This window comes from Tinamus guttatus, unplaced genomic scaffold, assembly GCF_059628265.1.
Source record: "Tinamus guttatus ecotype Peru unplaced genomic scaffold, ASM5962826v1 Tinamus_guttatus_pri_ptg000193l, whole genome shotgun sequence".
Classification (NCBI taxonomy): domain Eukaryota; kingdom Metazoa; phylum Chordata; class Aves; order Tinamiformes; family Tinamidae; genus Tinamus; species Tinamus guttatus.
Genome location: NW_028288727.1, coordinates 862,246 through 877,003, shown reverse-complemented (window position 1 = coordinate 877,003; position 14,758 = coordinate 862,246). Strand labels below are relative to the sequence as shown.

The 14,758-nt window shown below is 36.6% G+C and overlaps 1 protein-coding gene across 1 annotated transcript in view; it reads left to right on the top strand.

Annotated features, from left to right (window-relative positions):
* The window catches only part of HGF (hepatocyte growth factor), a 55,145-nt gene that overhangs the window by 39,529 nt on the left and 858 nt on the right, over positions 1–14,758 (top strand). Inside the window, exons 9-17 of the mRNA XM_088523519.1 lie at positions 855–982; positions 2,453–2,555; positions 4,193–4,332; positions 6,394–6,432; positions 6,921–7,017; positions 9,508–9,582; positions 10,184–10,330; positions 10,996–11,102; positions 12,848–12,993. Coding sequence (XP_088379645.1) covers positions 855–982; positions 2,453–2,555; positions 4,193–4,332; positions 6,394–6,432; positions 6,921–7,017; positions 9,508–9,582; positions 10,184–10,330; positions 10,996–11,102; positions 12,848–12,993 — 982 coding nt within the window. The remainder of the gene's footprint in view (positions 1–854; positions 983–2,452; positions 2,556–4,192; positions 4,333–6,393; positions 6,433–6,920; positions 7,018–9,507; positions 9,583–10,183; positions 10,331–10,995; positions 11,103–12,847; positions 12,994–14,758) is intronic.

Genomic DNA, 14,758 nt, shown 5'->3' with positions numbered 1-14,758 from the left:
AACACTGCAATATGATTAGGCCTCTTTGCAGTGTTAGCAGAGCAGTTAAAATATTAGGACTGCCACTTGAAAAGGTAGTGGCTATTCAGACCAGCTCTAGTAAAACCAGCCGAACAATTTGTGTGAATTGAAGCTCATGCGATAACAACTCGCATATTGTGCTCATCCTTTCTGTAGTCAGTTATCAGTAACTGCTGCTGGTGGAGAAAAGCAGTGAGATATGGAACTGCACAGAACAACTGTCAGGAGATGAAAGAGTAAAACCTACATTTGAGAGTTTTGACTGCTTAATTTGAGCTGCAAGAGACATTTAAAGACACTCCCTTGTGACTAACTTTTCCTCTAAAGGTAACACGTATTGAATTTCAATATGCATTTTTTCATTTTTCAGTTTCTTAAATGAATCACTAGCAATCCACAGGACTCTCTTTCTCTAAGCTCAATGGAACAATTCAAAGTACTGGGAATTTTAAGTACTCCGGTAATATTTCTGTTTGAAAGCACATGTAATGGATTGCAGGTGTACCTAGTGCCACTTTGCATTCAAATTTTGGTGAAGATTCCTGAATAAAAATAAACTATATTGGAAATATTTTTCATTTTCAAGTGAAATCTTATAGTCAGTCAAAACGTAGGTCCACTGAAAATGAATTCCCACAGCTTTATTCTTGTTATAACTAATTTTACTAGATGCTGTATTCGTACTGGCTCTGCATCTCCCCACACTTGACACTGATCAGTAACATACAGACCATAAGGAGCCTATATTATTGCTAATTCATAATAAAAAGTGATATAATGCATCATTGGTTTTAGGTTATCCCTGCTGTAAGCTAACATATTTGTTTTTATAGGGATTTGAGGGAGAACTACTGCCGAAATCCAGATGGATCTGAATCACCCTGGTGTTTTACTACTGACCCAAACATCCGGATTGGTTATTGCTCCCAGATCCCTAAGTGTGATATCTCAAATGAACAAGGTAACAGAGGGAGAGGAGATGAAGTGATTTTAAGTGCATTTTCAAATGGCAGATAAAAAAGCAGGAAAAGCTCATGTCAGTACATCTGCATTACACCTGTGCCGTCCTGCCTCAGCTCTATTTGCATACTTGGGATTCATCACGGTGTAAATGAGATTCAGTTCTCACTCCATATTTCAGTTCATCAGGGAAGGCAGCAGCAAAGATTTACTGTAGGATCTGATCTTTAGACAAGGTGAATCTGCAAGTTGTTTTAGCTGGAGTTCTCATCCAAAGTCTTGATTAAATTGAAAGACCTTTTCCGGAGCTGAGATGATTTCCCTTGATTTCTTGGTTGATAGTCTTTTTATAACTGTATATGAGGCCACCAAATATGATATTTTTCTCATACAGCACATTGACTAAAAGAAGTTGAGCTGAAACAGCCTTTCTTCCACATAGCTTTTTAGCATGGAGTAGTTACATAGGTCTGTAAAGTTTGCTCCAAAGATCCAGGTAAATATTTCTGTGCTTTTTCCCATTAAATCTTGGCATTACTCTAACAGTTGTTATTGTCTCTTGAGAACTGATGTCAGTCATAGAATAAAATAAGGTTCCATTAAATATACTTCAGAGTAGCTTTAATATGGTTAAATACAAGACTAACTATTAAGGTAATAAATAATAACTCCATCTTTAAATTTTAGCCAGTTTGTCTCTTAAGATTTAAAATAGGTGCCGTTGCAAGAGTAAGGATTCAGCTTTGCCTTTCATTCTGTTTTTTTTTTTTTTTTTAAGTATCAATTATCAAAAAGTAAAAATACTGATGAATGTGAAATGAAATGCTTTATACAAAAGTCCTTATAGTAATGAGCGTTTTAAACAATCCTCTTGAAAAGTTTCAGGAAGACTTGTGATAAAGGATTATGAATTAAACATGACTTCTGCTGCAGTTAAAAGGCAAGTTTTTGAATTACATTAAAAGTGAAGTTGTGTTGATTTTCTCATTTTGCCAAAGTAGAACTTAAATTTAGAATTATATGGTGCTGCCTTTATCCAGAATCCAGACTAAGGTGTATTACTTGTTCCCAAATAGACTTAGAATACCTGGTTTGCGGGTGAGGAGAGGGAGGCTTTTTTTTTTCCCCATAAAACACCTCCTGACAACTTTTAAGTATTCTGTACGAGACTTGCAAATTAAACATAAACAAACTATTTATGAAGGAAAAAATCCAAATTTACTTAAATAGGACAAAATTTAAAAGGGTACAGCACTGAGCATGTAGGCCTCAATCAGCAAATTATATATCTAAATTTAAAAGCTTTATCCCATTTTTTTTTCTGATTTGATTTCTACTGGTATCTGATTTACATTTTGTAGTGTTTATATAGTGTCTTTGATTACCTGGAATTAAGATGGAATGGAAAAGTTTTCCTTTCAGTGTTGCACTATCACCTTCTACTTTTTTTGTCTCAATCTTCCTTATTCAGATTGTTATCGTGGCAATGGCAAGAGTTACATGGGAAATTTATCCAAGACAAGATTTGGACTAACTTGCTCCACATGGGACAAGAATATTGAAGACTTACGTAGGTGTGCACTCATGAAACAGAAAGAGATGGTTCACTGCGTCCTGAATAAATACTGCCTCCAGATGGCATCTCTTCTTCTGCTGAGATTCTAAAATAGCCCCTTATGCCCTACGGCTCATAGTTTTTTTATTTTATTTTCTTTCCTTTTCTTTTTTTTTTTCTTTTTCTTTTCAATGTTTAAATATATTACACAACATGTCTTTGTTCAGACTAACCACTAATTGCAGTCTTTGGGATGATTCTTAGCATTTAGTTTACAGGCCTGGTTTACCCTATCTCTGTCCTTTAAAGTTTTTTTTTTCCTGTGAGGGGGATAGAAGGAACACAGCAGAAGAAGGTCCAGTTACAATTACTTCTCATTTTCCCTTTTCAAGGTACTGAACATAATTCTCTGAGTAATCTAACCTGATCAAAGCTGATCCTCTTTTGAGCAGGAGGTTGGGCTAGAGACCTCCTGAGGTCCCTTCTAACTTGAATTATCCTATGAGTCTATGATCTAATGCCATTGACATCAGATGTCATTAAAGCAATTTGCCATTTCTACTGCTCATTATTGGTTTGGCTTCCTATTCAAGCAGTGGAAATGACAACTTAATTTAAAACATTCATTAAGGTAAAAATGAACCAGTCGTCCAAAGGATGCTGTGAGTTTCCAAGACTGTTTCAAATAGGTCAGGATTCTCCATGCTGTCTCTGTTGGCTCTGGGGGAAAAATTAATAACTTTCAGGAATAACAGGAATGATGACTTTCAGATAACAGACAAAAATGCAAGTCATCAAAAATTGCCCTTTGTCTGAGCTTTCACTCACATTACTGCCCCAGATAGAAACATTTTTTTTTGTTCTAGCAGAAAACTAACAGGTTTTCCCCCTTCCACATTTTTTTTCCATCTGAGAAGTTTTGTGTCACTCCAGAGGCTAATCCCACTGTGGATATTAATAGTATGGATGTATTCATAGCATGGATAGACGAATATCCAACTTATGGATGTGCTATAAGCGATGTCATGGCTGGCTGTGAGGTGACAAGAGAATTTTGAACTGGGAATTTGAGAATTTTGTGCTCCTGTCCCAGCTTTCTCCATTGAAGACTTTCAGTCCCAAACCTTAAGCTAAATGCCCAACAGAAGGTTATAATCAAGTCATCTATCACTAGTTTTTCTGAGCTGTGTGTCCTTCTCCCTGTCTTTTTAACTTTCTCACATTTGTCCTTCTTTGCCAGATTTGTCCTGTGCAGATGCAGTGCTCCCCCTCTGCTCACTGTTCACCTGCAGTGAGAGGGGACCTGCGTTCCCTGAACAGGCCTGCAGAATTGCTGCATGCAACATAGACACTTTTCCAACCAATTTTAAAAGCCCTCTTTAGGGTATCCAGGCATTTCAGCCTCAGGGAGGGATCTAGAAAACTCCCAGCTGTCCAGTGGACACAGTGCTTAGAATACCAACCCAAGGAAACTTGGACCCAGAGTCAACAAATATTTGAGCCTCTGATTTCCTTTGATTTTAACCAGCCCTAAACCCTGACCTGTAGGCTTCTCAATCAGATAATATTACAATGCAGAGCAAGACAACACTTAACCTTTGAAAATTTGGGCTATAGTATAAAGCTTTTCAGCACTTCAAATTTTTCTCCCTGTAGGCATATACCAATATTCAGAGAACCAGATGTTAGTAAACTGAAGAAAAACTATTGCCGCAATCCAGATGATGATGCTCATGGTCCCTGGTGTTACACAGATGATCCTCTTGTTCCCTGGGATTACTGTCCTATTTCTCGGTGTGAGTACTCAGTGTGCCTCGGGCATTGCCAGCTGTGCAGTCTCAGTGAAGCCGTGGTGTCACATGCATATCTATACCTTTTGGCTGTCACTCATGGCAGCAGAAAATGTGTAATTCTATCAAGAATCACTTGTGCATGACTGAGAAGGAGCAGACAAAATTGTGCAATATATCTACAAGGGGTCATTTTCCTTGACCAGCTTGGAAATTTTAAGGCTTATTTATGCAGCAGGAGCATAAAAGGACTATTAAAAATGGTCAAACATTTTCCAACAAATCTAACTGTTGAATGGTGGCTGGAAGGACACAAAGAACTGGTCAGAACACTGTCGGTGGCCTTAAGAAACCCAAGGACAGTTGTTTTTGTGTCACAAATTTCTTTGTGTGTTCTATACTTGCTAGCAGAATGAGAATAAATCACTATGTATAGTATATGTATCACTGATATATAATACTGATGTGTATATACGTTATATAGATGAGATTGCATTTCAGATGTTTATGGGATGATTTAAATTCTGGAAAGAATCAGAAACATCATTCCACTAACGTGATCTGTTAAGAAAAAAAGACAGAATAGTTTAAATAGCCAAAATTAAAATGGATTGAATGATTAACTGAAGATAAGCGGAAAAAGAATCATACAGAAGAATGTGAAATCATATTTAAGATGTTGCTCTTCAAGCATATTTCAAACCCACAGTGCTGTGTATCCTGGGAAGTTGTTTAAATGGTAAATCAAGTTCTTGAATGCATTCCTGTGATCTGTAGAGGTCGAGCATAATGTCACGCTCATCTCTAGCAGCAATATGCTGCATGTGCTCACGGTCTGAGCTGCAGCAGCTCTAAGAGGTGATGTTTGAAGTCTCAGGTGATTTTTATTGTCTGTTTGGAGAAAAAACACAATGTGCAGAAGGTTATTTGTGTCAATTCAGATGAAGCACAATAGCTGAAGAAATATAAACTCTCTTCACTTTCTCTGAATTCATTATCTGGATTTATGAATTCCTAAGGAAATATTCACTGCAACAGTTGTTGGCAGGGTTATGGAAATGGTGAGTATTGTCATTTCTGGACTCAAACTCCAGGACTGGAATATGTCTAGTTCACAACCCTAACTTGTGTAGACTAGTTTTAAATTATTGGTGGCTTATTTGGGCAGTGAGAACAGCTTAACAGATACAGACAATGTACTGTCAGCTACCAAACACCCAGTGCCTGCAGTTGGTCTGATCAAGCTACCCTATATCTTTCTATCCATCCATCCCTGTATCTATATATGCATAAAACTATCTATCTATACATCTATATATCTGTACATGTTACACGTATATAAAACAACCTATCCTATTAGATTTCCATCTAAAACCATATGGGACAATTTTAGGTTTGCACGTGCAAATTTCCAGGAGGTGCCATCATACATCTGGCTCATACCTGTGGGACACACTGCAGACCACTTTACTGAAGGCAAAAGTTTTCAACAGGAAGAGACTTACTGTAACTACATTTTGGCTTGGGCTAGAGGATAGAATCAAAGCAGATTTTGGAGAATATATTCTCATCAGGAGAACCTTTTGCGGATAGCAAAGACATACAAAAATGGCTCAGTTTTCAAAGGTTTTTATCAAATTAGAAAATTTCACTAGAGCTTATTTGGATTTTATCATTTGACTTCTATAGTTCCTGTAAGCTTACAAAAAGCCAAACCAAACCAACCTACCAACCAACCAAAACAAACAAACAATCAAAAAAAAAAAAAAAAAAAAACCATCACAGCTCCATTTTTAAGATTGACTTTTTTGAATAAAAGATATAAATCAAATGTGGCAGTCAGTCTGATATATTTGAAACACAGTGTTGCAAAATGTTTAATTCTATTCCATTCTGCTTTCTGGTTAATCCTTACCAAATTGCACCTTTACAGCCTAATCACAAAGCACTGAAGTTTTAAATTTTATGAATTAGCAATATGCCATTTTCTAGTTTATTGTGACCCTGTTCAATTTTTAGATGCCTTTTAATTTTTCTGTCTTATGGATGTCTTATGTGTCTGTCTAGGTGAAGGTGATACAACTCCTATCACAACCAATTTAGATGGTAAGTAAGTTTGCAAATGTACTGTGTTCATTGTGTATAGTGTATCCTCTAAGACTAGCTGTTCTTTTCAGATTGGGATACTGAAAAAGATCTACTAAAGATAGAAATTTACCTGTAGCTTGGTAAAAAACACTTTAAAAAAAGGAGAATTGCTTGATTTGCCGATAGATTTCGTAGCTGTATTCTCACCTTCCTGTCTTGCAAGTCGTGAGATCTGGTAATGGTTTTCAGTTTTTGTTTTATAACTATGTGAATTTCCATAATTAACTAATTTAAATATGTGTATTTTAGAATCTCCCATAAATACACTGAGACACTGAGCTCAGCTTCAGTGAAGTAGTTTGAATTCTTTAGAAATAAATTTTATTAGGTCAAGAAAGAAAACCCTATCCATGGTAAATATTGACCTTCTTGTGGTCCTTATGTGCAACTGTACAGGTTTCCTACCGCTGTTTTTAGTAAAATGTGATCTCTGGACCTGCTTTCAGATACTGTCATTCCTTGTGCCTCAACAAAACAGGTGAGAGTTGTAAATGGAAACCCAACACAGACTAACAAAGGATGGATGGTTAGTCTGACATACAGGTAAATATCACTTTGAACAGAAAAACAATACATATAATAGAGTATTTGTTTTGGGTACAATAGAAAAAAAATGGCTACAATAATTTTGCATCTATTTTTTTTTCCTGGAACATCTGGTGATTCCAAAGTGTTCTGTTTGTCAGTGAAATGATTATATGTTCTGCTAGTTGTATATTACTGCTAGCTTACAAATAACATCTTGTAAAGCGTACATAGACTTCTTCTCCTTAGATTAGCTATTGTAGATCTTTTCAAGTCACTGGCTTAGTGTCCAGCAGGATTATTACTGTTATTTTTGTTACCATTATAAGAAAGTTGAGGTTCATGTCAATACTTGCATTTTAACAGCAGTACATTCATCTGCAAACTGCTGGGTTCAGGATTTACACCCATATCAAATTTAACTTTTTGCTCTTATCATTACATGCAAATGAATTTTAGTTTGTATTAAAATATGAGTGGAAAATATAAGGAAATCCTTTACACCCTGTAAAACAAGACCCCAAAGGGTACTGCTGGAAATGTTTATTACATTATACAAGATCTTACTTTGCTATTACATAAAGCCAGAACACAGAATTACTGCTTCTTGTGTTCATTACTGTTTGGTTCATAACTCATCAGCTAGACTGAAGTGTGAATCATTAGTGAATAACAGGAAATATCTCATGCTTCAGAAAAAAATCTTTTGTCTGGTAATACAGACTGAAGTACAGCTCAATGCTTTCAGCTTGTGATTTGTCAGTTGAAGTCCCTTTTAAGACTATGTTGTCAAATAGGTCTAACTCAAAATTAGGGTAAAAGAAAAGATTAATTTCTGCATTACTTTTTATGAACTGAAAAAATATTGAGGATTGTTTACATGCCGTCGTAACCTGTGCATTTTATGTCCTTGGATCGGGCCATTTAGAAGTGTAGAGCATGGCCCAGAAAAACATTTCTAGAGGAATATTACTCTATTTCTGCAACAGATACCTAGATAGGTCATTATATGGAAATGTTTTTTTTTTTCACACATCAAGGTCTATATAGGCCTTGATAGCTGCTGATGATGAATTTTTAGATAGGTAAGGAGAATGATCATTTAAATAATCATATATTCCTTTATGAAAGTGGGATCCCTAAAATATTTAAGTGGCATAATGTGTTTTTTATGTATTACATGTGGGTATATTTGTTGGGCAAAATCTAACCACACATCTCAAAATGAAATTGCCATGTTTATCTCAATGATAAAAGGCTTAGTGATGCTTACAAACTCGTGTTTCTATTTTGTAACTGAGGACCACTTCTAAATGTTAAATAAATGACATACAACATCACATTCTCAAATATGGGATATAGATTCCATTATCAGATATAATTAAGTACATCTGGAGGAACTTCATCTATTTCAGAGACTCTACTCTGGATGTGGGCCATATTTAAATGAGAACTTTAATCTTCATATGTGCAGTGGTCAATCTTCTAAAGCAGATGGTGCAATCTTGTAAACCGTTACATAAAGATAATATGCACGAACACACATTTGCACTCCTGTTTATGACATTCTTGTAATAAAACTAGGCAGCCTAGATTTAAAAAAGAATGCAGCTTTTTGGACGAGATATTTTGTTCCTCAACCAAAACACACCCCTCCCCAACCCCCCAAAAAAGAAAAAGAAAATGGCTAGCGTCTGTTATTCTGCTGTCTTTGAACTGTACATGAAGGCTGGGTTCCTTCCAGTAGTACTCTGAAAAGCTGTGAACATTTGTGTGATTTGAATTTATAAATTGTGAGATTTTTAAGCTTTGCCCAAGTTGCTGACAATTCTGATTCACTTTCCAAAGAGCAACAGAAAATGAATGTGATTTTGGAGGCACAAAGAAGGAAACTAATTAATCTACATTCCACATGCTTCTTAATTCCTGAAAGGACTGTCACGTTTAATTGCTTGGATTTCCCTTGATATATTATGCTGCAGTTTTGCTATAATCACACGTAGGTCTTCATACACTGCAGATTGTTTCCAACTGAAGTATGTGGGGACTGAAATGCCATGGGACTAGCAATCACATAGAAAGTCTCCACCTTGAGGTCAATGCTTTGAATAATACCTCCTTGAATAATGATCGAGTGTTGTTTACATCTGGTGGCAGTTTGGGGGCTTACTTAAAAGTTTCAGTCCAGTTCCTATTACAAAGAATTCTCCCCCAGTTTTATGTTGTTATGTAGTTCCCTTATTAAAGATCCAACTTTGAAACTGGCAAGTGAACTAAGTAGCCAAATTTCTTTGTCTTCTGGGTGATACATTTGGAGCCATATTCCTATATTGAAGCAATAGCGCAAAGGAACAGAGAGGAATTTTGGGGGTGCTATCAAACAGCTGGTTTTCACTGGCACTAATGCATTAAAAGTATCTGGGAAATTGACAGTAAAAATACTGTTAGAATTTTTGAATAAATAGAAATGAACACTATTTTTTGTTTGTTTGTTTTCTCTGTTTTCAGGAATAAACATATCTGTGGAGGCTCTTTGATAAAGGAAGACTGGGTTCTAACAGCAAGACAGTGTTTCCCTTCTCGGTACAGTAGTAGTGCAATATTGAAATCTGTGTATTTTCTGTTACTTAGCACCACAACACTTTCTGCTTTTACATACTGCACTTTTCCCTCCTGTTTGGGTCTAACACTGCTCTTCTGATGTAGGAAGTCCTGTGGGACCCTGTTATTTTCTATTATTGGTGCTGTTAATCTAATAGATCTCGGGCTTTTTTACCTAGAAGTGTAAATACATTTTCCAACTGCAATGGCTAGACAATTGCCTCTTTATGAAAAGAATCTCATGCTTCTGCTGAACAGGACTGAATAAAACAGAAATCTTGGGCAAATCTCAAAAAAAAAAAAAAAAAAAGGTTCAGACTGTCCAACGATCTAAATGTTTGGATACTATTAGGAAACAAAAATTACATGTTAGTAACAGTTAAATTTAAAATTATGCAGTGGCTTCATCCCAAAAGCTTACATTTGAACATGTTGATTTTGGAAAAGCAATTGGCAGCATTGATGCATTTCTACTGAAGAGTATTAGTTAAGATCTTTCCGCATAATGATACTAAGCAGAGTGTTTTTGTGTGTTATTTTATTACGCACTCAGCAAAAGCCTAACCAGCTTTGCTTCATTTAGGTACAAAGATTTGAAAGATTATGAAGCCTGGCTTGGAGTCCATAATATCAAAGGAAGGGGAGAGGAGAAGCATAAACAAGTTCGGAATATTTCCCAGTTGGTCTATGGGCCCGAAGGGTCGGACTTGGTCTTACTGAAGCTTAGCAGGTTAGTTGTTACCATCATTATCTCCAGGATTTTCAACTCCTGAGATTCCTCTTAAATAAGAATTGCCTATTCAGTTCTCTGCTCTTGCAATACTGCAGATTACATCTCTATAAGGTAAACTATGAGAAGACAAATAATGTTGCTCGTATCAGCTGTTTCTGTGCACTTCACCAGCATAATATGAATATTTTAAGTGTCTGTTTTTCTGTTGATATATGTAGAAATGCAGGCTCATCTACCTTACTCAGAAAACAGATGCTACCACATTTTTTCTTGATAAGCAGGTTTAGCAAGGAAAGAAAAAAACTATGTGTTTTTACTGTGCTTAGATTAAGCACCAGATTGTAACTCAGATCTTTGTGTATACAGGACCTTTTGAACTATCTCTTTGTTATCAAAACTATTTATTCAAATGAAATGTCATCATTACTTCTTTTAAGAGGAAAGTGGTGACAGCATTTCAAGAAATCTTTTGAAAATTAACAGCTGTAACAAAAAGTAGGTAGAAAGATCCATCATATTCTCTAAAGAGGGAAATGAAAGAAAGAAAATTGGCACAGTTTTTAGTTGCTGTGGTCTATGATAGTTTTTAACATAATTCCTAAGATACATTTTGGAATGCCAGGTAAAATTCATCACATCTATTATTTGTTTTCTCTTTTCAGACCTGCCATATTGACAAATTTTGTAGATATAATACGATTGCCTATTTCTGGATGCACCATTCCAGAGAAGACTGCTTGCAGTGTTTATGGCTGGGGATACACTGGATGTAAGAAACAATTTTTTAAAATTAAATGAATATGTTGACAGCTTGCTTCCTACCTTTGGTCATTATAGCTGAGGCTACTGACATTGCCAAATGCTGGGATTGTACAAAACTTCTTGTTATTAAAAGCAAATTGATTTTTTATAATTATATAAAGCTATAAGTATTTCAGCTAAAATCATTCAATGTGAAGTATTTTCTACTAGTCCACCCTTCTTCCGTTTTTTTTTTTTTTTTTTAAGTTTCAGTGACAAGCAAAGTGATTCAAACATTTCAAAGAACTAACTATAGAAAAATACACTGCTCTGTATGTTAAAAAACCCCTGGCAGGATTATTTTGAAGAGTTCTAACCCTTTTTTGTAAAATTCTGATTCATCTATCTGAGCAGTTTCTTTCTGCATCCCAAAGCAGGCAGCCCTGTGTGGGCTGGGGAAAAAAAAAAAAAAAAAAGGACTAATATAGAATCATGGAATCAAAGACATTGTTATAATTGACACACACAAAGTCAGTGAATTAAAGACACATAGGCAGCCTGAAATCTGGCATTTCCCAACTTTTGCTTACTTGACTTTGCAACCTAATGTTTATTAAACACAGGTTGTGCGTGAACTAAATACAAATATATGGGAAAACAGACATTTATTTAGCCTGGTAAATGCTATATCTGGCTAATTATGTGTTGATATAAAGTTAATAGCTGCCAGTTGACAATAATTACTCCAACAATTGCTGTGCTCCAACGTTGCGTTGCCACAGCAAGCAGCAGCCGCACTGCTCAGGAGGCACGAGGGACACATGGGAGCTTCTCCTCCTTGTCCCCATTACTGCACATTTCTTTGTGGGTGGCAAGTAGTGTGTCCCAGCCTCTCCCTGATGGGCGGCTTTGGTGCTGGCAGCGCGGCCCAGGGGACGCGGCGGCGCGGCCGGGAGAGCCTGTAATGGGATCTGCAGGATTGCGGCCTTACGTAACGGCACATAGACACAGCGTCTGTCAGCCAAGGATTTTACATGGTATTTTATGTACGACTTAGTGTAATCCTCCCTGCATTCCAGGCAGGGAGAGAAGTATTGCATCCTTTTATTATTATTATTATTATTATTATTATTATTATTATTATTATTATTATTATTATTTAGAGAAGCAGGATGTCCACTCAGAGCAGGGCAAGGCTGGCACATCCAACTGCTGCTGTGCAGAGCCCAGGCCTCCTACTTACATTCACAGCTCATAGGACTGTCTTCCGACACGTGGATCGAGAAGGCTCCTGCTTCCTGACCTCTCGCTGCTGTAGGGCTTCAGTGCTTTCCAAGTCACAAGTCCTGCCCCTGGCTGCCTGTGGTGGCAGTGCCACTGCCCATTAACCCCTATAACTCCTGTGCGACGCAAGGAACAAAACACTTCCGCTGGCATCTTCACACTCACTTTTTTTTTTTCTCATTTCTGTGATGTTTCAAAGCAAGCTGGTAGTGGGATGTGGAATAAACCCACCTCTTACCTAGTTATCTAACCCTCCTACTAACAAAACCCAGGTATTCTCTGAGATTTAAACAGACATGCACACCAAACACGTTTCTTCTAAATCGTACTCGTAACAAATATAAGAAATTGAAAAGACAAGCACATATTAACAGTGAGAATGGAAGGAAGCAAGTGTCCTCCAGAGAAAACATGACCGAAGCAGCATAAATCAAATCAAGCTTTATCTTCAATGTTTTTGCTAATAGCAATTTCTGTTTTCAATTCTAGTAGTTCACTACGATGGCCTTCTCCGGGCAGCAAACCTGTTTATTTTGGGAAATGAGAAATGCAACCAGTATCTCAAAGGGAAGATCACTGTGAATGAGTCAGAAATCTGTGCTGCAGCTGAAACCGTCGGTGCCGGGCCATGTGAGGTGAATAGTCTGCTTGCTAAGAATGTATTAAGAGCCATCAACTTTGCTGCTTCTTTCACAGAAAAAAAAATAGGGTTTTATCTAATTATCCTCTCTGCATTACACTTAGAAATGACAAAAATATATAAATATACCCATCCTTCTGCACTGCAAGCTGAACGGTCTTTCCAGTGATTTCTTTTCTACAAAAGCATTGTAAGAAGTTCCTATGCCTCAGTTATGGCATACCACCCCACTAGTAAAGGACTTAAATGCGCATTAAAATTTTTCATGCACCTAGGCACTTTGCTAGACTGAGATAAGTTTGTTTCTGTTCAATATAAGAGCAGCTAAAGAGGGCTGTGGGCTAGCAACAGCAGTTTTGGTTGAATAAAGCAAAGCAAAGACTGGAGCAAGTTTAATTAGGTACATGAGGATTTGCATGCAAATCCAAAAAAAAAAAAGAAAGTGCCTGACAGAGCTGATTGATAACATAAGAAAGATCCCCAGAGCATGCAGAGTTCAGTGTTATGTCAGGAGGCTATAGCATTTAGACTCCTTAATAAGGCTGAGCCAACGCTCAGAGAGAACAGTGGAATTACTTCAATGATGGTGGTGTTTGATTGAGACTTTTGGGTTTGGGACTTGTTTTGATGGTGAAGAAAAGAGGGCAGAGGAGAAATATTGTAAATCATTTATGGCAGAAAAATATCATTGTTGTGTGCAAACTCTGCCTGATGTTTGGAAGGAAAGTGGTCATTAGTATCAATGTGCGTTCAGTATTTGGAGTAAAAGAGATGGCTTCCTACTACTGATGTTAATCAAAGAGCGAAATTTTCCCTGCTCACGGGTAAGGAAAACAGTGGGTAAAGCACGTCTTCCTAAGGTTGAAGAATGGAAGTGTTCCATTCATTATTAATGTTTCACAGGATCATTTTATTATTGCAGAGCATTTTCTTCAAAATTAAATATTTAATTATAAATGAGCTCTTAGACATGTTAAGGTTTATTAATGAAACAGCTGCATGGAAGTCTGCTGGGGATCCTGCACTTTGTTTTGCCCTTAAAGAAGAAATGGACTGAATTAATATTAGTAATCAGTCTTAATCATTGGATAGTTTCCTGCTCCCTAACTTTCCCTTTGAAGCCTCCTTCCTCAGTAAAGAATAGGCAGAAGAACAAAATCAGACTGTCAGGTGAAACTCCACTTTTCAAAATGTTTTATGAGCAGCTTTGATGGTTCTGACATAGTCCATTGCCCATGTGGGAATTAATCTGCAGTCAGTGAGAAAAAAAAAAAAAAAGCAAATAAAGGTCAAGCATTGTTTTTTCTCTAGCAATCCAGAGAGAATAGAATGCTAATTGTCAGCTTTTAGTTTTTGAAACAGTATCTCATGCTCTGGTACAAATGCTTTGTGCTTAGTTTTGTGGGCAGTTTGCTGGATTTGCTGTAAGTTTTTAAGCATGGGTTAAAACTGCAATATCTATGTTCAGATCCTAGACCTATATGAACATACTCTAAATTAAAGTTCTAATCTAATTTAAAATGAATTAGTAGATTTTAGTGCTAAATAGGACTTCCATCCAAGTTGGCCTTACACCATATTTCAGGTGAACATAGTGAATATACATATAGTAAGTATACATATATTGGTATCTATATATATCATTCAATCAGAAAAACAAACATAGTTATTTTAACTAGTTAGGGCTCTTTCACTAAAAAATATGATCAGTCCTGTTTTTTGGGGGGTTGTTGTTTTGTTTTGTTTTCCTGCCTACAAAA